Source organism: Peromyscus eremicus, chromosome 8b, assembly GCF_949786415.1.
Source record: "Peromyscus eremicus chromosome 8b, PerEre_H2_v1, whole genome shotgun sequence".
Taxonomy (NCBI): Eukaryota; Metazoa; Chordata; class Mammalia; order Rodentia; family Cricetidae; genus Peromyscus; species Peromyscus eremicus.
The window spans coordinates 32454935-32481452 of NC_081424.1; the positions used below are offsets into that span (position 1 = coordinate 32454935).

The following is a 26518-nucleotide window of genomic DNA, read 5'->3' on the forward strand; positions in this document are numbered from 1 at the left end:
GCAGCAGCTGATGCAGAAGTCACGGAGGAGTGCTACTTACTGTCTAGCTCAACATAGCTTGCTCAATCTGCTATCTTATAGAACCCAAGGCCACCAACCCAGGGATGGCACCACTCGCAATGGGCTGGGCCATCCCCCAGCAATTACTGATTGAGAAAATGCCCTGCAGCTAGAGCATAGGGAAGCATTTTATCAAATGGGGTTCCATCCTTACAGATAACTCTAGACGTAAAAACTTGATAGCACAAAGGTTTACTAAAAAAAATAAATAAATAAATTTTAAAAAGGAATTGCTTCTTTGAATGTACTGAAGTAAATATTAGAGTTGCTTTTGAATGTATACATTTGCAGTATGTATCAATTACTGTAGAGCTTTTGTTTATGTATGCTGTCACTCAAGTGAAGATGGGACACTGTTCTATGGGTGCAGGATAAGTCACTCTCATTGAAACACCTAAAGTCAGAAGAAACTGATGATGTTTAATATCTGAGCTGAAGAGCTATGGGCAGAGGACTTCAAGGAGTCTGAGGAGCCTTTATTCACCTGCCAATCACAAAGACAGACTTCTTCAAACACATTAATATAAGAAATAAGGCTATCAAGAGTGGTAGTTTAAGCCTCTAGTCACAATGTTCAGGAAGCAGAGGCAGGGGGATTGCCTGGATTTACAATCCAATATATGTTAGTCTGACCAATTGAGAAACTGTCTCAAATAAAAATCAGATATAGTATCATCACTAAGGGAAAACTTAACCAGTTTAAAACAGATTTGATGATAAAACATAACAGTCTTTAATAATAAATATTCATGGAGTATGTCAACATAGAAACTAGAAAAAATACTAAGCAAGAACATCTCAGTATATATCCATAACTTTGGCAAATACAGAAGGCTCAGATGTTCCCTTTATTTTTCTATTATATGTGAGGGTGTTTTGTTTACATGTATGTCTGTGCACCACGTGCTTGCAGTGCCTGCAAAAGCCAAAGTTATAGACAGGACTAAAGTTACAAAGGGCTGTGAGCTGCCATGGAGTGTTCTCTGAAAGAGCAGCCAGTGCTCCTAACTGCAGAGCTGCCGCTCCAGCCCCAAGGCTTAGAATTTTATAACGTCTTATCTGCACAAAACTAATCTAGATTAGAGTATGGAGTTTGTTTATGTTACTACTGTATACTGCTCTCTTGTTTACTATTGAGAGAATTGTCTGTAAAACACCTAGTTGACTTTATCTGGAATAATTTTAATGACAAAATCAGACTTTTGTTGGGCTTTAGAAATACATCTGGGGATCCTTATAAGAATGTGTTTTCCAGATTCAGGGTGACTGCACAGTTTGCCCTTTATTTTAGTGTTTTCTTCTTCTGAACACATTATTAATTTGATTCTTGTGTGTTCTTTTAAATCTTCTATAAATCTATAGAAACTTTACAACATAAGTGAAGAATCAGCTAATTTATAAATAACCTTGAAAAAGAATAACTCTCTCTAAGTCCTTGATTTCTACAAATGACAACTTTTAAGGCCTTTGGACTGTGATTTCTCCCCTGGTGCTTGTTCCTAGAAAGCAGGTCACTGAACAGATGTGACTATTTGTGACAGCGTTTTTCCTTCCTCTGTATATAATCGAGTAGATATTAGTTAATACATAAACTTCTTGGTTGATTTTTCATAACTTTAAAAATCACATTTTTAAAAATGCAAATCTGGGCCTCAGTGAATAGAGAACCACAAACAATCCTTCTCTGAGGAAGAGATAGGAGGGTCTCTTTGTTTCATTCACACTGTATTACAAAAATACTACTAAGTATTTAATGACTGTATGTTGGAAATTGAGGCTAAAAAATTTAACAAAAGCCAACAATTAGAATTTTAGAAAGGCGGGAAAAGGGGCGACAGAGAACCAAGCAACACTAACCAGCGCAAAACACAGTGGACAATGGTTAGTTCCTGGGTAATCCAGTTCCATTACAGATAGAAACTAATTTTACATTTCTTGAAGAAAACAGAAGCTGGAATTAAGTGTTTTTCATTCAGAGCTGAAGCATAATCCATGACCATTCAGTATCAGATGTGGCACTCAGTTCCCTGGTGTTGTTTAGTTGTGACTCTCTTTTCAATCCCCAACTAAACTGAATCTACACAAGAAACAAGTTGGTGGCTGAGGAATTCTCCCTCAAGATTCTGCCAGTGACAATCAGTCTGATGGCTTTCCGAAACCAAGGGGTTCATGGCTGAGTTGAAGTAGATGATCCAAACTAGTATTTCATACACATACGTGGGTGTGATGAAGCCCAGGAAGGCATCAATGATGGAGTCAATGAAGTACGGCAGCCAGGAAAGCAGGAAGGCTGCCACTGCGATTCCCAGGGTTTTGGCTGCTTTCCTCTCCCTCTTGGCCACCCTGTCCTTGTAGCTGTCTGATGCCTTGGCCGTCTGGTCACTCATTCTCTCAATCCTCTGAGCCTGCTGCTTAGCAATGAAGAAAATCTTAGTGTAGACAGTTATCATGACAAGTGTGGGGATGAAAAATAACAGAAAATTGATGAAGACCCAGCTTTGATTCACTGCGAGTTGACAGCCTCCCACACAGGTGAGGGCAGTCACTAGATCCTCCAGCCCAGCCTCATTTGCCCCTGTGTAAAGGAGGGAAAAGCTGTAGATGATGGACAGGAGCCAGCAGAAGGTGATGCACTTGCCAGACACAGATGCAGTGAACCTGGTGGGGTAAATCAGGGGGTCACTGACAGCAATATATCTATCCACAGAGATGAAGCACAAGTGAAAGATAGAAGAGTAACAGAATGATGCATCAAAACAAGTGTGTAATTTACAGTAACTGTCCCCAAAGTACCAGCAGCTCTCCACAGACCTCACTGTACTGAAGGGCATCACAGTCAGTCCCACCAAGAAGTCAGCACAGGCCAGGGATGCCACCAGAAAGTTGGCAGGAGAGTGTAGCTGTCTGAAGTGAAGAATGGACATTATCACCAGGAGGTTTCCACACACAGCCAGCACAGCCCCAAAGCCAAAGATTGCATAGAGGATGAGGCAAGGGCCTGGGGAGTAAGGGTTCCTGATGCAGGATCCGTTCAAGTTCTCATAGCACAGCTGGACAGATATGGCAGAGACCAGTCCTCTGCTCAGGATGCTGTCTTGTTCTCAGAGAAAACTACCATTATCTGTAGCCATGCTTGCAATTCCAAAAATCCTCAGGAAAAAAAAATGCATAATATGTAATTTCTAATGGATTTTCATTTCCTAAAATTATTTGCTTCCTAATTCACAGTCAATCTTCTTTATTACATGAATCCTGTTTAAGTCTAAATTAAACATTATCTCTGCTTTATGTATTTCCTCACATCTCAAAGCACCAATCTACTCTGTGACACACATTTAAATCTCACCTTTTGTTAGCAATTTCATCATCTTTAACTAACCTACATTAATGCCCTCAAGCACTTTTAACGCGCAGGAAAGCAACCTAATGATGCCAAGTACAGTGTGTCCCTAAGACTGAATCCCCATGGTGCAAGGTGAGGTAAGTGAGAGCTTGCCAGTGAGTATGTTGTTTGTGCCACAGCCAAATTTTACCTCTTCTAATTTGCTGGTGATAACAACCGATCTTTCTGTGTAACAGATGTACTTGTGATTTCTTCCCTAGCAGAACTTTACCCAGAATTTAAAACTTTGTTCAACTATTAAAAATGACCTCTCCCCTTCTTGAGAAATTTTATCAGTGACTCTTTTATTGAAAGTCATCAAAATTCCTGCATTAAGGTTCTTTCTTCCTTCAGGCATTGGTCCTTTTTAAAGAAATAAGATGGAGAGCCATAAGAACAACTACTTTTCTCTTGAAAATATTTTTAATTTGGTAAAGCGGGTAATGGACTTCAAGGATTTGCTTGTGGAATGAAGCAAGGTGGCTAGTATAACAAACAGGATTTCTTCTCTGATTTAATGGAATCATTAGAAAGATGCCACCAATCTCAAATGTGAAAGGAATCTTCAGGGTATGTTGTCCTAGTGCATGCCTATTTTACTTTGGAAATGTTTCTCCTTACAAAACACTGTTACTGAATCTGCCTAATCTCTGAAAATCCTTTTCTGTTGAAAATCTGGACATTGTTAGTACTGCTTTTTTGGTATCGAGTTGTACATTATGCAATAAATACTTCACATTAAAATCTACCTAAAGATTTTTTTAAAAATTTTGCTTCCATCAATACCTATGAACATGAACTATCTCTGTAGTTTAGTGGCAGTCAAAATAGCATTATATTTTTAATAATAATAATAATAATAATAATATACAGAACAGTTATTTTCTTATTTGCCTAGATTAGCAACAAAAAGGTAATAAATTTTGAATTGCATTTCTTGTTCTATTCAAAATAAAACCACACTTTCCAGGCAGTGGATTACCCAGTAAACAAAGTGCTGGCACTTTGTACCTGTTGGGATAGGAGTTTGGATCCTCAGAAAACTAATAAATGCCTGGTAGATATGGCTGCCCACCTGCAACTTCAGTGCTCAGAAGGAGACACAGTTGATTCCCAGAACAAGTGGGCTAGCTAGAATAGTAGTGTTGGCAAGTATGGGTTCAACTGAGAGACCTTGCCTCAAAGAAGAAAAGGAGAGCAACTGGAGAAGACAACCAGTGCCACCTACAGGCTTCTACATGTATATGCACACATGCAGACATTCCTACACATGCTGAATACAATGATAATATTTTTCACACCTCTGTTTAATTGTAAGCTGTCTGTAGCCAGAAGTTTCTCTGGTCCTGCCTGGCCCCATGGTTGGGACAAATCTCTCACCCACAGTCCTGCAGCCACTTCTATAATAATCACTCAGGGGCTTAATATTATTTACAAACTGTATGGCCTATGGCAAGCTTCTTGATAGCTCTTAAAATTTAACCCATTTCTATTAATCTCTAAGTTTCCATGTTGCTGTGGCATTACCAGTCCGCTGGCATGTTGCTCCTTGGGCAGCGGGCTGGCATCTCTCTGCCTCTGCCTTTGTTCTTCCTCTTTCTCTATTGGATTTCCTGCCTGGGTAGAACCTGACTCACCACAGGATAGAGCAGCTTCTTTATTAACCAATCATAGCAACATATATTCACAGCATACAGAAAGACATTCCATAGCATTTCCCCTTTTCTGTCTAAACAAAAAGGAAGGTTTTAACTTTAACATAGTAAAATTATATATAATAGAACAGTTATCAAGCAGAAAAGTTACAGTTACAATATCTAGTCTATTTATATTCGGCAAAATTAAAGAAAATACTCTATCATCTATCTTATTTCTATGAGTCTAAATTTTCATATCTAATTCATCTTTCATAGTAACCAAGGAAAACTATAATTATAACTATCTAGTATTGAACTCTACCAAAGACCTCAGAAGGATATAATATACCTAAGTAAACAGGAAGTGCTTTGTAAGCAACTTTCAAAATTCTGGATATGACAGAGACAGCTGTCTGCCTGGACAGTCATCCAAAGTTCCTTTGCAATGTTGGGGAATCCATCTTCATCCTATAGGCCTAGAGTCTCTCAGCTGCTTCTCCCTGTGTCCTGCAGAATGTCTGGCAGTCTCCTCTGTGAAGTAGGAACTGGAAGGACCATCTTGCCTTGTTTTGGCAAAATTCAGTGGTCATTTTCTTATGGGTCCTGTATGTCCAGTTTATATAACATATCATCAAGCAGTCTAGGCAAGAGCAGTTTCTTGCCCAAATGGCTAACTTTTGCCATAAAGAAAGTAAACTTCATGTGGAGTTTCTTTGATGCCCATCATCTTCTCTGAAATAATTGGTGATGTCAGGAGCAGATGTGTCTCATTGTTCAGAAAAATCTAAGTTCTTAAAAACATTTCAAATTCCATATTCTGTAGGTCATTGAAGTGTTTGAAGATTACCTATCTATCTGAAATATATCCCTGCATATCTAGAAAACCTAATTAATATGACTATAATTTTGACTATTGTAGATGACTATTAATTTGTATTTTTAATTATATATTATATTTTAAATGAGTTGCATAAGCATAATACCTAAACAAGAGTAGAAATCTACATACTATATAACAAAATTAACTTTAAATTTTAATCAATAAACTAAAATCCATAGCAATGTAAAACATTTCAAACAAGTTGTTGCTCTTTAAAAATAGATTCAATAATCTACCCTTTCATCCCATCATATCTATATATCATATCCCCCTTTTTTCTTTTAGAAAGAGATTGACTATGATCAATAACAACTTATAACCAATGTCTAAACAAAGACAAACATCCATAATCCATTTTTTTGGAATGTGGCCATAGTTTTCTAGGCTACTTCCTGCTGACTGAGGGCACTGTTAGTCTTATGGGGACACAAAGAAAATTTTAGGATTGTGATCAAGTCCTAACTGGAGTAGTCTGTGAAGCTGTATTCTCGGAGTCAGTTACTTTGAAACTGTTCTAGATGTTGGATCAACTGGAGATCTCTCGGGAGTCTTCCTTGATCCATATTAATCTGGAAGGAATCCACAGCTTCTCATCTTCTGTGGAAAGAAAAGTAGGACCTCTTTTCCAAAGCAAAATATGCTTGGACATAAATTTTGAAGTCAAGATACCTTTAAAATACATATATTGGTTTAACTCAGCAGCCTTTACAATCAAATGTCTCTCTCCAGGTAAAATCCCAAAGACAATATAATCTAGACTCTGTGTGATTTCCATCTTTACATGGCTTATTTTTTTATATTATTTTTACTGTCTCTTTAAAGACTTTATTTTTTTAATTATATTTTTCTTTATATAACTGTCCATCCTCCCCTTCCACTCTCTTTCAAATATATATATATATATATATATATATAATATTATATATATATTATATATATATAATATAAACCATTTAGAGGTTTATCCATCTGAATCTGTCTTCTGTGTATCTATAATCTTTTTCTGATCAGGAGAGATTTTGAACTGCTAAACTGTGTGACTAGGACCAATGAGGCAGCCTTGGCTACCAACTCTGCCCATCTCAGCTTCCCAACATGGATGAGGTACGCCTACCACCAACTCTGGGAAGCAGTGATTCAATGCTTCCAACAAGCAGCATATAGACCAGAAACTTTTTTTGGGTGTCTGTATTAGCAAAAGCTAAATCTGCCAGTAGCTGGAAGATTTCCTGTGTCCTGGCCTGCCGGCAGTTGGGACAAATGTCTCCCACTGCATCTCCCAAGTAAACACACAGAGGCTTATATTAATTATAACTGCATGGCCATGGCTCAAGCTTTTAGCTAGCTAGCTAGCTCTATATCTTAAATTAGCCCATAACTATTAATCAATGTATTGCCACACATTCCATGGTGATAAATTATTGATACATGTCAAGTTACTGGATGTTTTCATGAATCAAAGAGAAAAAAAAGCACAAATCAATGAATTTTGAGCTGAGTTATAGTAGCTAAACCACCAAAATGTCTTATAACTGTAGAAAGGTGTTATGAACTCCTTAAAAGAATCAGTGAAGGAAGTGATCATACATGGTCATAGATGATCACAAATGCTATCGCTTTGACCCATGGTTTGGCAGCTTTTCTGTCTCCTTTGGCCACATTGGCTTTATATATCCTTAAAAATGACTGTCCTTGTAAATGATGTTTTTTACTTTTCCTTTTTAGATTGTTTTCTAGTCACTATAAAAATATGACTATATAGTATTGCCATAATAAAGGCAGGTCTGAAAAAATAACAGAAAACCTGTGAGTACTCAGCCTTAGTTTAGAACATACTGATATCCTTCTATGTAGTTAACAACACTAGATAAATCTTCCAGGTCAGGGTCATAAACATCTATGTAGAACAGAGCACTGTTGTACACTGGGGCAGAACCCAGGAAATGCTGAGGCAAATTCCTGATGCAGACACTGTGAACTTGGTTGGATAGACCAAAGGGTCAGTGACAATGATGTACCTGTCCATGGAGACGAAGCATGGGTGGAAGAGAGAAGAGCAACAAAATGCCACATCACAGCAGGTGAGTAGAGTAGAGAAGTTTCTCCCAAAGTGCCAGCAGCTCTCAATGGATGTGACCATGCTGAAGGGCATCACAGAGACTTCCAACCAGAATCAGAGTAAGCCAGAAATACAATGATGAAATTCAATTGCTTGAAATGAAGAGTGAGCCTCATCTTCAGGAGGTTTTCAAATACAGCCAGCACAACCCAGAGGTCAAATACTATGTAGACAATGACCAAGGACCTGGGTTTTCACAGAGGAATCCTTTGGGGTCTTGTAGCAGAGGGCTATGGGTGACAAATTTCTTTTCCTGGCACCATCTTTCTTGCTGTTTATGCAGGCACAAATTCTGATCCATCCGATAAGATGGATTTATTTTGCTGAAGGGTAAATAAAAATCCTCATTAATTTGCATATCCAAAACATTATTATCAAACATTTCCCCATTCCCTGTCCCAGCTTGACTTCAGATTTAATCTTTGAACCTATAAAGCAGGTGTGAATTTTACTTAAATTTGTGTGTTTCATAAATATCATTGTGTTGATCATGATTCTAATGTCTCAGTGTAATCTGAGAAATAATATTTTTTAATCCAGCTCCAATTAGTCATCAAAAAATATGCAGCAAATCATCTGCTGTGACTGTAATTTAACCAGTCATTTTCAGTACCTGGTCTATGTGTCTAGGACTGTCCTCATTGTCAAAGCCCTGAAATGTAGCTAGAGTTTTCCTGCCTGGCCCACGGTCAGGGCAAATCTCTCTCACCCGCCAGTCCCACAGCCACTCAGACCCAACCAAGTAAACACAGAGACTTACATTGGTTACAAACTGTAAGGCCGTGTCAGGCTTCTTGCTAACTGTTCTTACAGCTTAAATTAATCCATTTCCATTAGTCTATACCTTGCCACATGGCTCGTGGCTTACCGGCATCTTCACATGCGGCTTTTCATCGTGGCGGCTGGCAGTGTCTCTCTGACTCAGCCTTCCACTTCCCAGCTTTATTCTCCTCCTTGTCCCGCCTATACTTCCTGCCTAGCCAACGGCCAATCAGTGTTTTATTGACCAATCAGCAACACATTTGCCATATAGAACATCCCACAGCACTGAAATTTGGTGAGGGTTTTGTAAATAAATTTGTTGCAATTCTGTGGGTTTGGTCCCAGGTTTCAGCACCAAAATGTGAGTTTTGCAACTCTGGGGAAAGGTATCCTGACTACTTGGGGACTCAGGCAACACCTTTAGCTGCTTAGGACAGCTCAGATGGCTGGAGCTGCACAGAGACAGCTCAGCCCTGGAAGAGAAGTTTTTCTGACTGCTCGGGAGAGTCAGGCCTGGAATTGCTACAGCAGGGAAGGGTATACTGACTGTTTGGGAGAGACAGGCTACACCTGGTGTAAAGGGGGATGGTCTCCTTGCAGGATATAGTAACCCTGCTCCTCTCCTGGATAGCTGCCACAGCTGAGCTTTTCTCAACCCCCACTGAAGAGGGCTTCTTATCAGAGCTCTGCTTCTCCAGCCTAAGATGCTGCTTCTTTTGCTTCACTCTGCAAAAAGCAGAACCCCTGCAGAAATGTAACAATCTCCTCCAGCTCCAGAGAAATGTGGTGAAATATTGTGCCCCCCAATATACTGTGCATCCTAATAAACTTACTGGGGTCAGAAGACAGAACAGCCACTAGATAGACATAGAGGCCAGAAAATGGCACACACACACACACACACACACACACACACACACACACACACACACACCTTTAATTATCATTCTGGAGGCCAAGATCCATCCTGATCTCTGTGAGTTCAAAGCCACACTGGAAACAGCCAGGCATGGTGACACACGTATCTAATCCTAGGAAGTGATGGCAGGAAGCAGAAAGGTATATAAGGCATGAGAACGAGGAACTAAAGCCTGGTTAAGCTTTCAGGCTTTGAGCTGCAGTTCAGCTGAGATCCATTTGGATGAAGACACAGAGGCTTCCAGTTTGAGAAAACGAGATCAGCTTAGGAATTGGTGAGATGAGGTGGCTGTGGCTTGTTCTGCTTCTCTGATCTTCCAGCATTCACCTCGATAACTGGCTTCAGGTTTGATTTTATTAATAAGACCATTTAAGATTCGCACTGCAGAGAAAAGTGTTACTTTTTCAACTCTTCCTTGCTCTATCCACTGAGGGACATCTCAGCAAGGATCTTCTGTTCAGCTCCTCCTTGCTCTGTCCACTGAGGGACTTCTCAGCACAGTTCTTCTCTACACGAGTGAATGAAGATCTTGACATCCAAAACTCTTTTGAGAAAGAGATTTATTTGAGAAGGAGGAGCCCAGGAGAGTGACTGCCTCCACCAGGGTGGAGAGAACAGCCCACAACTGACCAGGGTTAGTGGCTCATACAGGATGTCTTGGGGGCAGAGTCAACCAGTGATTGGTTAGTTTTTTTCTGCCCAGGTATTGGCAGTTTTGTGGGCTAAAGGCATAGATGGCCCTGATTTCGGAGCCAAACTGTGTTTCTTTCACTGGCCTTTCTTGGCTTTTTGACACTGCTTCTAAGGCCAGGATACATTTCTTTCACTGACACTGATTCTAGGGACCAAGATCGTTACTTTGGTACCAGTTTCAGAGTCAGAGCATGTTTCCCTGGTTCTGGGTTTGGGGAGAAAGTGTTGATTTCTCTAGCCCAGGTCCCAAACCCAGACTGTATATTTTACCCTGGTCCTTGGCCTCAGGGCCATGGTGCTACTGTCCTGCTCTATGATTTGTTGGTTTCACAAGTCAGTGGCCAGGGACAGAGATGGCTCTGGTTTGAGCCAAAATGTTTTTCTTTCACTGATCTCACTTAGCTTTTTGACACTAATTCTAAGGCCAGGGCACATTTCTTTCAGTGACTCTGATTCTAGGAACCAAGAGTGTTTCTTTGGTGCTGGTTTCAGAGTCAGGGCATTTTTCATTGGTTCTGGGTTTGGAAATAAAGTGTTCATTTCTCTGGCTCAAGTCCCAAACCCTGGCTGTGTTTCTTTCCCTGGTCCTGGGCCCCAGGGGCAGGGTACCACCATCCTGCTCTGTGATTGGTTGGTTTCACAAGTCAGTTGGTCGAGGGCAGAGATGGCTCTAATTTGAGCCAAACTGTGTTTCTTTCACTGGCCTTATCTGAGGCATCTTTCCCTAGTTCTGGGCTCCGGGGTCAGGGTGGGTTTCTTTAGCCAGCCCCTTGTTCCTACAGGTTTAACATGTATTACTCACTTTTCACTACCTCCACCCCTAATGTTGATTAATAAGTGAGGAAAAACTCCCAGGAAACAAAGCCAAAATGCACATCAGAAATGATGACAATAGGAATCTCCAAAAGGTGAGGTATGAACAATGAGAAGAAACTTACATAAGTCTCTTCTTAAGATTTGGTGTTTATCAGAGAACACCCTCAGTGCTAAAAATGGCAGAGATGGTAGGAAGAGGGAAATGAGAGAAATTCTCACTTTTAAATGAAATGCATAAAGTTAAAACCAAACACACATACACACTAACGAATAACACAATACAGCCAAGCATGGTGGCACACACCTCATCCCATCACTGAGCCAAGTAGATCTCTACAAATTCAAGATTACCCTGGTCTGCAGAGTAAGTTCTAAGTCAGATCGAGCTACATAGTGAGACCCTACAAAAAGAAAGGTCATATATCATAATTGGAGTCTCTGTTTATGTTGGTATGTGTGGTGTGCATGTTACAGATAGATGGTAGGCAACTTACTCTTCCTCTTAGTTTTGAAATAGAGTCTGTATATAAACATGGAGCTTGTCATTCCCTACTGAACGAGAAAGGCTGGCCAGTGAACCAGTTAGATCTACCTGTCTTTGTCCCACAGAGCTGGTTGAAAGGCACACACTGCCACATATGGTATCTTTACCTATATGTCTGTATGTGGCTTTGTAAATGTGAATGTAGGTTCCAAAGGAAGCCAGATCCACCTGATCCTGTGTTACAGGCAGTTGAGAACTGCCTAATGTAGGTACTGGAAACTCAAAACAGGTCTTCCACAAGAGCTGCACATCCTTTTACTACCGCAAATTCTAAGTAGTTATAGCTCATGATTCAAAACTTCATGTTGCATAATTTACTTCAAATACTCTTAGGAACTGAAGATGACCTTGAAGTCTAATACTCCTGTCTCCATTTTCCAAGATATGGAATCACAAGTAATTTTATTTTCTGTGACTAAATAATACCCCACTTGATATCTATACATTTCCTTAATTCATTCTTCTATTGTTAGGTAAGCAGGCTGATCCCAGACTAGCCTACAGTGAATACTGCAGCAATAAACAGTATACAGATAGATATATCACATAGTGACTTTGATTTGAGTACACTGTAACAAATGATGTAACTGCATCATGTGGTAGTGACCATAGATGCAGTAAGCACTAGAAAGGGAAAGCCAATGCCCTATAGTGCAGTAAACACAATATTGGTCAGGTACAGGCAAAGCAAAACGTCACTTCAATGTTTTTATATTGTAACTATTCTGCACTTACATTAGACAATCTAAACTCAATAGAGTCATCCAGGTTAATTTGACTTTTGCTTTTAGGCTAACTCTGTGAAAACTTAATGCTGAGGTAAGATATAATTAGGAAATATTCCCAGCACCTGTGACATTACTGTACAAATGTTACTTCCATGGTTGTTTACGAATTTATTTTAAGTAAGTTAGTCCACTAAAAGTCAGATCAAGGTTGGACAGAAGTTTTGTTTCCCTGGGGTTTAAGATTCTAACCCTGAGAGCATGATTCTCAGACAAACTTTTGGTTCTTTGGTGAACAGCAGTTTTCATTCTCATTTCTGCACTTGAACATTAGTTTACAAGTTGTTGGCTCCTGAAACACCTTATTAAAAGTACACTAACTTGTAATCACCCAAGTGATAGAGAATGTGAAGCATTCCTCATTAGAGAAGGATACAGTAATGATGGTCTGAGGTCATATAAAGCCCAAATTAAGTAGACATCTAGTGAGAGGAAACAGGCAGAAAGGTTTTATGCCCTTTCTTCGTGGGTTAGATTCTAATGCAGTGATTCTCAATCTTCCTAATTCAGTTTCTCATGTTGTAAGGACCCTCCAACCATAAAAGTATTTTATTGCTACTTCATAACTGTAATTTTGATACTTTCACGAATTGTAATACAACCATCTGATATGCAGGATATCTGATATGCAACCTCAGTGAAAAGGTAGCTCCTGTAGGGAATCCATATAAGCTCTGTCAAGGCTCTTTGTGTTCTATGTGTGTTCTGTCATGTGAAAAATGTACTTCTTTGTTACATGGCAGAGAGGGCTAGTGTAGGTTTCACCCAATCACTCAAATTACTTTCCCAATTATAACTTCCTTCTGCTCCAAATAAATGTTAGGCAAGTTAAGGACTATTACTGCATAAGGAGACTTAAGTAGGGACTAAAACTTAATCCCTTTGTCAGTACCTTCTTCAAAGTCATAGTCCATAAACAACATCTTAGGAAAATCCCATAAAGTTTCCTGTCATGGACAGACTGCCAGCAGGGATTGTGAGAGAGCCACTGAAACATCTCACCCACATCTTAAGAGGGCAGGAGTCTCCCAATGGAATCCGTGTGTACCATATCACAGAGCTTACATTTGGTTGGCGACCACCTCATGGGCTTTCTCCATCAAGGCTACACGATGACTACACACAGAGAATGTCATTTTGTAATATCAATATTCTCTTGGTTTCATCTTTATCGATTCTGGACAGTGTTTGGTTTATAAAGAGGGAATGGAGAGACTGAAAAATAAGAGATACAATTCAATGGTCTGAAACTGGATGGCATGGGCAGGAAAGATGATGTACTAAACTGTACATAACATTAAAGTTTTAATGTAATTTATATTTTGAATAAACTTTTAGATTCATGAAGTAAATAATAAGCTATGGAATCTATCTAGTGGATTTATCAACCATGGTTAATTGATGGAGGGATAGTAAACAAAGCAGAGAGATGGAATGATAAAGCCATTTTGTGTCTGGGGTAGATCAAATGTAGACTAAAATGAAACTAGAGATACATTTGACTGGTCAGGCTTCATGATACAAGAAGAGGTAAGGAAGAATTTGATGGTCAAATTCTGTTCTTTGTTCCTTTTCTGAATAATTTCAGTATTCTATAGTATACCATCATTTGTTTTGACATATCTCATTTAGTTATTGAACATAAATAACAATCGATGCTGTGATATTTTTGGACACATCTTAAATTTCTATATTTGGGTTTGTATTATCAAAATTTAAGCTTATTTTAGTGAAAATGTTCAACAAGATGTACTCACTGGATTCCTGAGTTCATATTCCAAAACCGCCAAAGCAAGACACAGGCAGTGACCAACTAGAATCTGTTATTCTGAGAGTGAAGCAAGGCCTTGAGATGGACTCAGCTCTCAACCATGTGGCAGCATTCATAGTATGGAGGGAGGAGTCAGATCACATGGGCCACAAGGCCTAGATTTTTTTTTTATTAAGTAATGGTGCAATTTCACATTTTAATAATTAAATGGTTAAATCAGTGTACAATACTTAATATCATACTGACTAAATACAAAGTTTTACTTACATAATTCCTAAATTCTCACTGAAATGACCTAATACAGAGAACTGAAAGATAAAAAGCAGAGGTGGGCTGAGCTCAGGGAATCCTGATGATGCGAGGGAGGAAGGATTGTATGAGCCATGGGGGTCAGGTCATCACATGGGAACCAACAGAAACAACTAACATGGGCCCTTAGGAGCTCACAGAGTCCATGAACTGACAGCCAGGGAACCTGTCTGGGACCAACGTAGGCTGTTTACATTTGAGTGACTGTTGTATAGTTGGTCTACTTGAGAGACCCCTAGCAGTGGGAGTAGGGGCTCTCCCTGAAGCTTTGGCTGGCTTTGGGAACCTATTCCTCACACTGAGTTGCTTTCCACAGCCTTAAAACTGAGGTCCTACTTCAACCTAATAGATTATGCTTTGTTTATACCCATGGGAATACTGCCCTTTTCTGAACAGAAATAGTAAGAGTGGATTGGAGTATAATACAAATCTTAAAAGGTCTTCTAAGAAAAGACCCACAGCCAGATATTGGAGTGAAAGCTGAATGATCAGAGAAACAGAACAAGCCAGCCATGTCCTTACCTCTACAAAATCCTCAGCCTGAAGAGAGTGAGTTCCTGTTTCCTCACACCCTATATACCTTTCTCTACCCAGACATCACTTCCTGGGATTTAAGGCATGTGTGCTTCCCAGTACTGGAATTAAAGGTGTATGCCATCACTGTCTGGTTCTGTTTCCAGTGTGACCTTAAACTCACAGAGATCCAGACAGATCTCTGCCTCCCGGGTGATAGGATTAAGGGTGTGTGCCACCACTGCCTGATCTCTATGTCTAATCTAGTGGCTGACATTGTCCTCTGATCCTCATGCAAGTTATTTAGGGTATACAATATGTCATCGTATTTCACCCTTTTTGTCTAAAATCATAAAAGAAGGTTATAACTAATATAAGAAAAACTATATATAATATATACAATAAGTATATATATATATAAGTATATACAATATATACTGTCAAGAATTACATTAACAATGTCTAATCCATTAACATTTGACAGATTCAGACAAAAAACTTCATTATTTGGCCTATTTTGGTGAGTCCAAAATGTACCTATTTCACTTTCTATCCTAACTTGTATTACCAACCAAAAACTATCTTTTGGTGTCTTTCAAATTTATACACTTACACACCTCTTAGTGATTTTCTTTTCTGAATTTGTTAACAAGGAAAACTATAACTATCTAATCTTCAACTCCCTCAGAGACCCAAGAAGAAAATAATATTAATTGAGTAATCAGAAAGGGCAAACAAGAGACTCCAAAAAAAAATTGTGAGAAATGACAGAAACAGCTGACTACCTGGACAGTCACCCAAGATTTCTCTGTGAAGTTGGGGTATCCATCTTCAGTCTACAAGCCTAGCATATCTAACAGACTTCTCTGTGAAGCAGAATTTTCTAAAGAGCCTTCCTACCTTGTCTTGGCAAGGATCAGCAGTCCTTTCTTTTGTGTCCTGCTTGTCCATTTTGGACAGCATGCTGTCAACAGTCAACAAAGAACATAAACTCCATATGGAGTTTCTCTGATGCTCATCATTTTCTCTGAAGTATATTGATGCTGCTGGGAGCAGACATGTCTCATAGTCATAAAAAAAAGTGTCTATGTTATTAAAATACCTTAAATGCCATATTCTGTAGATCTCTGAAGTGTTTGAAGATGACCTGCATATGTAAAATATATTTCTGTTTGACCTTGAAAATATACCCAACATGACTACAAATTTGATTGTAATAACTATTAATTTGCATTTCTTATATCCTAATTAGTTGGTAATATTTTCTAGGACTAGCAATTTGCATTACATTGTTAAATGAACTGTATGTTGAACAATAACCTTGAACAAGATTAGAAATATATGCACAGTATTTTCTAACAAAATCAATCTCAAATTTGTATCAATATACATAATTTGTATACAATATACAAAAATCCAATCCAATATAAAATATTTAAAACTAGTAGTTGCCTTTTAAAAGTAGATTCAATAATCTACCTTTTTATCTTATCATATCTATATTCCTCCCCTTTTTCTTTTCATAGTTGATTCAGTAGTCTGCCCTTTTATCCCATCATTTCTATATCTCTTTTTTTCAGAGTAGATTCAATAATCTACCTCTTATTGATATACTCTTTTTCCTTTTTCTTTCTTTTTTTTAAAGTAAGAACCCTGAATCTAGTCTCCTTTGTAATTAAACACCCTAAACAATGACAATTATCCATAACCCACTGAACAACCAAAAACCACCCACCCCACCTCTTGGGAATGTGGGTATCATGTTCTTTAAATTACTTCCTGCTATCTGGGGGCAAAGGCATCTTTAGGGGATCCTGAAAAGAAAAATTTGGGAATAATTGTCAAGTTCTAGGAGAGGTAGCTGTATCATTTGTTGTCCAGTCTCTGCATAATAGGAAAATGCAGGGCTTGTCTCCTGTCCTTGCTTGAGTAGTCTGTGAGGATGGATTGTCTCAGCTAGCCATCTTGAAATTGTCCTGAGCAGTTTGTAGTCCAAAGCTGATCTTTGGGGTGGGGCGTGTTTGTCAGCTTAGTGGTATTATCATCGTCCTGATGGAATTGTCATTGTGGGGCCTGGTTATCTCTTGGGAGACTTCAAAGTCACTGTTAGGTGTGGTCATGGTTCACTTTAGGAAGAGTTATAAAATTTTATCCTGTTAGAAATATGATATACCAATAGACCAATTTACTCTTTTTCTTGGGATATGTTTTTCTGGGTGATTTGTTCTTTTTCTTCAGATGTCTCATTTGTCCATTGTTGTCAGATTCCTTAGCCTTCATTATCTTGAAAGAAAAAAAAACCCTTCCCTAACAGTAACTTTGGGGAGTTTCCAAATCTAATCTTTATCAATTTTGATTTATGGTTTCTTGTTAAATTTTTGTTTTATTTTATAAAAATCCAGAGCAGTATGGTTTTTTACAATAGACATTAGGTCCTTTAAATGCTCTGAGAAGGAGTTTCTTCTATGATGGCAGGAAAGGACTGAACTGAATTTGTCATGGGGGCCTGAGATTGGACCCTCAGGGAGTTCCCAAAGGCAAAGGCAAAGGATTGCCTTGTCTATCCCTTGTTGATCGACATTCCTTAGTCCAGTGTTTGCCTTTACCATACCTTCTGCATAATCCAGAAGGGAGGGACATTCTGTTGGGGTTATTCCTTGAAAAAACATTTTTTTCTAGGAATGCCCTGTTTATAGTCCCTTTTTAGGTGACCTTGTTTACCAAAATTAAAGCATTTGACATTACTACTTTTCTTAAAACCTCTGGAAATCAACTCTCCTATCCAAGCATCATCATGGTCATGAGATTCAGTATTAATTGTATCACAGATCCATCCCATCAAGGGTGCTGATCTTGCCTTTAATGGCCTAATTACCCTTTTGCATGCTCCATTAGCATTTTCAAAACCCAGAGTTTCAATTATTATCTGTCTAGCTTCTGAATTTGGTATCATTCTATTTACTGCTGAAGACAGCCTTTGTAAGAAATCCATGAAGGTTTCCTTTGGGTCCTGTAAAACTTTTGTAAATGACTCAATTTTCTTTCCTACTTCTTAAATTCTGTCCCAAGCATTCAAGGCATAAAATTAGGGTGTGGTCATCATATAAAGATTGTCTTTGTATATCAGCATAATCACCTTCTCCAAGAGGTTGATCTTGGGAAACTTCCATACCTCTAGCCCTACACCATTGTTCAATTGTCTTAGCCTCATTTTTCCACCAGGTCCTTCATTTGAACTGTGGACCAGCTTCTAGGACAGCTGTAACCAAATCTTTCCAGTCTTGAGGAATAATTCTACTACAAGTTGACCATGAGTTTAACATCTGCTTTACAAACGGAGAATGTATATCATATGACACTATAGCTTCCTTGAATCTCTTCAATCTAACATTTACACAGGAGTCCCATCAGCTTGTACACAGCCTTGAGCATTTGGCAGTTCCTGTAAGGTTACCGGATAGATTAAGTTTGGCTGTTTGAAGCCTTAGGCTGTTTGTCTGTAACCATATAATGCAATGCTGAGTTTGGTTCACTTTTAAATTCTCTTGTCTGGGTCTGAATTTCTGTATGATTTGTTTTAACAAGATTTTCCAAAAATTTTTTATCTTGGCACTCACATTAACCAACTTTTTAAATGATAAAATAGAAATTATCAAATAAATAATATTTATAATTGACATTACTTCTATCTCATCAATATTGATTATCCTCTCATTCAGTTGTTCCATTTTCAGATTGCCTAATGTGTTATCAAACAGAGACCAAAGACCCTGTTGTAAAAATGTTTCCCATTTTTTAATGTGGGAAAAAAATTCTCCTTTAACTAATTTCTCCCTTTAAGATATCTTAATTGAGCCGGACAGTGGTGGTGCACACCTTTAATCCCAGCACTTGAGAGGCAGAGACAGGTGGATCTTTGTAAGTTCGAGGCCTGTCTGGGATACAGAGTGAGTTCCAGGAATGATGCAAAGCTACACACAGAAACTCTGTCTCAAAAAAAAAAAAAAAAAAGATATCTTAATTGACTCACCAATTTTCTGACAGTGACAGTTCAAGGCTGACTGCTTCTCTGTAGAACAGTAGAAGCCCAAGTAGGTTTCAAGGCATCTACCTAGTGTGGTAGCAGTCCAAGATGGGAATCCAGAGAAAGCCCTCAACCCACGAGGAGAGAAGAAGCCGAAGAGCCTCCGGCTCACACAGGGTGGAGACTCTGGCCTCACTTGGGGGCCTGTAAGGCCATAGGCAAGCAGCATTTTAGTGAATTCATGCCATGAATGTTGAGTTGCCAGATGTAAAACGAATCTTAAAAGATCTTATAACCAAAAATCCGGGAGCCAAGTATTGGGGTGAAAGCTGAAAGATCAGAGCGGAACAACCAGCCACAAGCTCTTACCTCTAGGAAATACTCACTCTCAAGACAGTAATTTCCTGTTTCCTCATGCCTTATAGACCTTTTCTGCCCTGCCAACTTACTTCTTTGAATTAAAGGCATGAGTGCTTCCTAAGCAAGGGCATGAGACCTCAAGTGTTGGAATGAAAGGTGTGTGCTACCATAACTAGTAACTAGCTCTATTCCCAATGTGGCCTTGAACTACCAGAGATCCAAATGGATCTCTGTTTCCCGAGTGAAAGGATTAAGGGTGTGTGCCACCACTGTCTGGCCTCTACGTCTAATCTAGTGCCTGGCAATGTCCTTGGATCCCCAGATAAGTTTTATTGGGGTGTACAATATATCACCACATTCAGGGAGAGGTGCTGAGGGGAGGTACGGGGAGAGAATTTGAAGAGAGGAAGAAGGGGAAATTGTGGTCAGGATGTAAAATAAATGAATACTTTTTTTTAAAAAGCAGAGATGGTCAAATTTATGGAAAAACAAAATAGCACATGCATACGCACACAAACCCATATATATACACATATATATGACGCAGACATATAAAACACACACACATGAACAAATACAAATATATTTATACATTTATACATAAAAGCACATGTACATATATAATACAAACATTTAATCAGAATTTTCATGATGAAAATCATATTTTCCCTTGAAATAATTATGTGAAATTTATGTGTTTCAATATTTGGGCTCTAAGCACACTTAGGAACAGCAGCACTTACTCTCTGAGTCCAGGGTGGGGCAGGTTCACATCTGACTGATGACAACAGCCATGAGACTTGACCTCTTCTGACCTCAGTGCACTCAGTAACCAAAGCACAGTCTCACCTGTTCTACCGGATTGTGCTGAACAAGAATTGAGCTCTTCTAATTAAAGTGGTCCACAACAAAAAAATAAGCATCCCATGAATTCACATGCCAACTTCAGAAGGTTTAAGTCCCTCCCTGTTCCATGCTCCCAGTTCCAGATCAGTGTGTCTGCTACTGGGTTCTCTGGTTATCTCATTTAGAAACCACACTAGATTCTAGGACTTTTAGCCACAGAATATGCATGCATGGTCACAAGGAGTTTGCAAAGGAGTCTCTATGTAGTCCAGTCTTAAGCTTTATTATGTGCTTGCAATTGGAATGATTGTTGCCTAGAAAACTGTTTCCAAAAACTATTGTATTTAAATATGCTTACAATAAACCACCTTGCATTAGACTTCCTGAAGTTTAATCCAGGTTGACAAAGTCAGTCTGAACCGAGTTGTATTCTCACATCTTCATTTCCCTGCCTGCTGTGACACCTGCAGAGTGCTAATTACTGGCAGCTCAACATAGCCTGCTCAGCCTGCTTTCTTATAGAACCCAAGGCCACCAGCCCAGGGATGGCACCACTCGCAATGGGCTGGGCCATCCCACATCAATCACTAATTAAAAAATGCCATGCAGCTAGAGCATATGGAAGCATTTTCTCAAATGAGGTTCCATCCTTGTAGATAACTCTAGATATAAAAACTTGATAGCACAAGGGTTACTAAAAAAAAGAGGGGATTAATTCTTTGAGTGTACTGAAGTTAAGTATTAGAGTTACTTTTGAATGTGGATATTTACAGTATGCATCAATTACTGTAAAGATTTTGTTTATGTACGCTGTCACTCAAGTGAAGAAGGGACACTGTTCCATTGCTGCAGGATAAGTCACTCTCATTGAAACAGCTGAAGTCAAAAGAAACCGATGATGTTTAATATCTCAACTGAAGAGCTATGAGCAGAGGACTTCAAGGAATCTGAGGAGCCTTTAATCATCTGCCAACCACACAAGGACAGAATTCCTCAAACACATTAAAATAAGAAATAAGGCAAGAGTGACAGCTTAAGCCTCTAATCACAATGATCAGGAAGCAGAGGCAGGGGGATTGCCTGGATTTACAATCCAATATAGGTTAGTCTGAGCTACAGAGAAACTACTCAACTAAAAATCAGATATAGTATCATCTCTAAGGGAAAGCTTAACCAGTTTAAAACAGATTTGATAATAAAAGACAACAGTCATTAATAATAAATATTCATGGAGTATGTCAACATAGAAACTGGAAAAAATACTAAGCAAGAACATCTCAGTATATATCCATAACTTGGGCAAATACAGAAGGCTCAGATGTTCCCTTTATTTTTCTATTACATGCATGAATGCTTTGCTTGCATGTATGTCTGTGCACCACGCGCTTGCAGTGCCTGCAAAAGCCAAAGTTATAGACAGGACTAGAGTTACAAAGGGCTGTGAGCTGCCACAGAGTGTTCTCTGAAAGAGCAGCCACTGCTCCTAACTGCAGAGCTGCCGCTCCAGCCCCAAGGCTTAGTATTTATTTAATAATGTCTTGTCTGAACAAAAACTAATCTAGACTAGAGTATGGAGTTTGTTTATTCCACGATGATACACTGCTCTCTAATTTACTATTGAGTCATCTGTAAATCAACTAGTTGGCTTTATCCAGGATAATTTTTATGACAAAATCAGGCTTTTTGGGGGGGGGTTAGAAATATATCCGGGGATCCTTATAAAAATGTTTTTCCATTTCCAAAAAAAAAAAAAAGTGTTTCTCAGACTCCAGGTGACTGCACAGTTTGACCTTTATTTCTTCTTCTGAATACATTAATTTGACTCTTGTGTATAGTTTTGAAAACTTCTATATATCTGTAGAAACCTTGCAAATTAAGTGAAGGATCAGCTAATTTATAAATCACATGGAAAAAATCATCTTTAAATTCTTGATTAACACAAATAGCAACTTGTGAGGCTTTAGACAGTGACCATTCCTCTGTGTGCTTATTCCCTAGAGAGCAGGTCACTGAACAGATGTGACCTTTGTGACACCATTTTTCCTTCCTCTGTAAACAAGGGAGTAGATGTTAGTTAATACATCAACTTCTTGGTTTATTTTTCCTGACCTTAAAAAAATCACATTTTTAAAAGTGCAATTCTGTGACCCAGTTAATAGAGAACCATATTTACTCTTTCTCTGAGGAAGAGATAGCCTGTAAAGGTCTCTTTGATTCATTTACATCGTATTAGAAAGTACTGTTAAGGAATTTAATGACTATACATTCAAAATTGAGGCTTTGAGAGTTTAACAAAAGCCAACAACTAGAATTTTAGAAAAGGGGGAAAAGGGGTTACAGGAAACCAACCAACACTAACGAGTAGAAAACACAGTGGAAAATGGTTAGATCCGGGGTCATCTAGTTCCATTACAGACAGAAACTAATTTTACATTTCTTGATCAAAACAGAAGCTGGTTTTAACTGTTTCGTTCAGAGTTGAAGCATAATCCACAACTCTACAAGATCAGAAGTGGCACTCAGTTTTCCCGGTGACGTTCTGTTGAGACTCTTTTCAATCCCCAACTAACCTGAGAATCTACTCAGGAAACAAGTTGGTGGCTGAGGAATTCTCCCTCAAGATTCTGCCAGTGACAATCAGTCTGATGGCTTTCCGAAACCAAGGATAAAAGAAAGCATAAATCAAGGGGTTCATGGCTGAGTTGTAGTAGGCGATCCAAACTAGTATTTCATACACATACGTGGGTGTGATGAAGCCCAGGAAGGCATCAATGATGGAGTCAATGAAGTACGGCAGCCAGGAAAAGAGAAAAGCTGCCACTGCGATTCCCAGGGTTTTGGCTGCTTTCCTCTCCCTCTTGGCCACTCTGTCCTTGTAGCTGTCTGATGCCTTGGCCGTCTGGTCACTCATTCTCTCAATCCTCTGAGCCTGCTGCTTAGCAATGAAGAAAATCTTAGTGTAGACAGTTATCATGACAAGTGTGGGGATGAAAAATAACAGAAAATTGATGAAGACCCAGCTTTGATTCACTGCGAGTTGACAGCCTCCCACACAGGTAAGGGCAGTCACTAGATCCTCCAGCCCCGCTTCATTGGCCCCTGTGTAAAGGAGGGAAAAGCTATAGATGATGGAGAGTAACCAGCAGAAGGTGATGCACTTGCCAGAAACAGATGCAGTGAACCTGGTGGGGTAGGTCAGGGGGTCACTGACAGCAATATATCTATCCACAGAGATGAAACACAAGTGGAAGATAGAAGAAAAACAGAATGATACATCAAAATAAGAATGAACTTTACAGTAACTGTCCCCAAAGTACCAGCAGCTCTCCACAGACCTCACTGTACTGAAGGGCATCACGGTCAGTCCCACCAAGAAGTCAGCACAGGCCAGGGATGCCACCAGAAAGTTGGCAGGAGAGTGCAGCTGTTTGAAATGAAGAATGGACATCATCACCAGGAGGTTTCCACACACAGCCAGCACAGCCCCAAAGCCAAAGACTGCATAGAGGATGAGGCGAGGGCCTGGGGAGTAAGGGTTCTTGATGCAGAATCCATTCAAGTTCTCATAGCACAGCTGGACAGATGTGACAGAGACCAGTTCTCTGCTCAGGATGCTGTCTTGATCCCAGACAAAGCTGTCATCATCTGTAGCCATGTATGCTATTCCAAAAATCCTCAGGAAAAAAATTCAGAACAAGTAATTGCTAATGGATTTTCATTTCCTAAAATTATTTACTTCCTAATTTACAGTCAACCTTCTGTATTACATGAAGCTGCTTAAGTCCGTTTCAGTTTTTTCTCTGCTTAATCTATTTCCTCACATCTCAAAAGCAGCAGTCTATTCTGTGACCCACACTCAAATCCCACCTTTTATTAGCAATCTCATCCTTATTTAACTAACACATGGTAATGCCCCCCAAGCACTTTTAGCCCTCAAGAAAGCAGCCTAATGATGCCAAGTCCAGTGTGTCCCTACGATGGAATCCCCGTGGTGTAAGGTGAGGTAAGTGAGAACTTGCCAGTGAGTATGTTGTTTGTGCCACAACCAAGTTTACCCCTTCTCATTTGCTAATGACAGCTGACCTTTCTGTATAATGTATGTGAGCATAATACCTGATGTAACAGAACTTCACCCAGAATTGGAAACTTTGTTCATTATTAAAAATGACCTTTCCTCTTCATGAGAATTGCTATCAATGGCTCTTATATTGAAAATGATCAAAATTCCTGCATAAAAGCTCTTTCTTCCTTCTGGCATTCATCCTTGTTAGAGAAATAAAATACAGAGCCATGAGGACATCTACTTTTCTCCAGGGTCAGCTTTAACCATTTTGATTTGGAAAAGTGGGGGTATGGACTACAAGGATTTGCTTGTGGAATGAGGTAAGAGGCTAGTATAATAAACAGGACTTTCTTCTTTGATTTAACAGAATCATTAGAAATATAAAATTCGAATGTGGAAGGAATCCTCAGACTGTGGTGTCCTAATGTGTGACTTTATTTTACTTTGAGATGTTTCTCCTCACAAAACACTGTAACAGAATCTGCCTAAGCTCTGAAAAGTCTTTTATGTTGAAAATCTGGACATTGTTAGTACTGCTTTCGGGGTGAGTTATAAATTATACTTTACATAGTTCACATTAAAATCTATCTAAAGATTTTTAACCAATTTTTGCTCTCATCAATACATAAGAACATGAATTTTCCCTGTACTTTAATAGTAGTCAAAATGGAATAACATTTTTCATAATAATGACAATAATAATAATCATATATAAAATAGTTTATTTCTTTTTTGCCTAGTGTAACAACAGAAGTTCAATACACTTTGATTACAGTTATGGTTCTATTCAAAATAAAACCACACTTTCAAGACAAGAAGTAGCCCAGTAACCAAAGTGCTGGCAGTGCATGTGTCGGGATAGGAGTCTGGATCCTCAGCATCCTAACAAATGCCTGGTAGACACAGACGCCCACCTGTAACTCCCGTGCTCAGAAGGAAGAGACAGTTGATTCCCAGAACCAGTGGGCAGCTAGATTAGTAGTGTTGGCAAGTATGGGTTCAACTGAGAGACCTTGCCTCAAAGAAGAAGGGGAGAGCAACTGGAGAAGACTCCCAATGTCACCTACAGGTTATCACATGCCTGCACACACATGTGGACATTCCTACGCATGCTAAATATGATAATGTTTTTAACTCCTCTGTCTAATTGCAACTGTTCATTTTATTATTGGAGATATTTTTGCCTGTACTTTATGACTTCAGTACCATTTATTTAGTTTTAATTGTTTGGATTTTAGATGGAACAGCAACATCTTTTAATATATATCTCAGAGGTGGTGTACAATTTCTATTGGTCATAATTTCAAACATTTACTGATCTTCTTAGTTTCCATTTTTGTAACAAGTATACCAAAATCTATGTTTATATTTAATAATACTATTTTGTCCAAGAAATAAAACCAACATTTTCTTCTAATACTTGAAAATTCAAATGAATTAATTATAATTTCCTGAGGATAAGAATAAGTTACTTAACATTTTTTAATAGCCCTACACTCGATTACCCTTTCTTAAATAATCTATTATTAAATAATTCTTTTTTCAGGTATTATTTCACATTATGGGTTTTTTATTATCAACATGGTAGAAATATGAATATTTATAAAAAATCATGACAAAATTATTCTATATTATGACATTAGACATACAAAATTCTAGGGAAAAAGAAAAGAAATTCTACAAAATACCGTCTCTAGTGACTGGAGAGATGGCTCAGTGGTTAAGAACTTTCAGAGGACCGGGGTTTATTTCCCATAACCCACATGATGATACACAAATCTCATTAATGTCAGTACCAGGCCACCTGCTACCTTCTTCTGATATCCCTGGGCACCAAAATCGCAGGATGTGCACAGACCTACAGGAAAGCCAAACAATCACATATAAAATGGATACATCTAATAAAAATATTTTAAGACTTAAAAATAAGTCTCTTATTGTAGAAACTGAATTTGTTGCTAATAGTAAAGCATAAATGGGAGGCTTTTAGAAGACAATAATTAGCCACAGACAAAGAAGGCATCCAGGCAGATTT

General features: G+C 38.8%; 1 protein-coding gene and 2 pseudogenes across 1 annotated transcript; all 3 read right to left on the reverse strand.

The window, feature by feature from the left end:
• Positions 1-2137: 2137 nt before the first annotated feature.
• On the reverse strand, positions 2138-3191 carry LOC131918817 (trace amine-associated receptor 7b-like; annotated as a pseudogene).
• A 4476-nt stretch (positions 3192-7667) lies between these two features.
• LOC131918818 (trace amine-associated receptor 6-like) lies at positions 7668-13697 on the reverse strand (annotated as a pseudogene).
• Positions 13698-22998: 9301 nt separating this feature from the next.
• LOC131918854 (trace amine-associated receptor 7e-like) lies at positions 22999-24075 on the reverse strand. The gene has a single exon (XM_059273018.1). It carries the CDS (start codon positions 24073-24075, stop codon positions 22999-23001), a length of 1077 nt encoding a protein of 358 aa, XP_059129001.1.
• Between the last annotated feature and the right edge of the window lie 2443 nt (positions 24076-26518).

Bases quoted from the DNA above. Each gene is read 5' to 3' on its own strand.
- LOC131918854 (XM_059273018.1), bottom strand. From the start codon at position 24,075: ATGGCTACAGATGATGACAGCTTTGTCTGGGATCAAGACAGCATCCTG.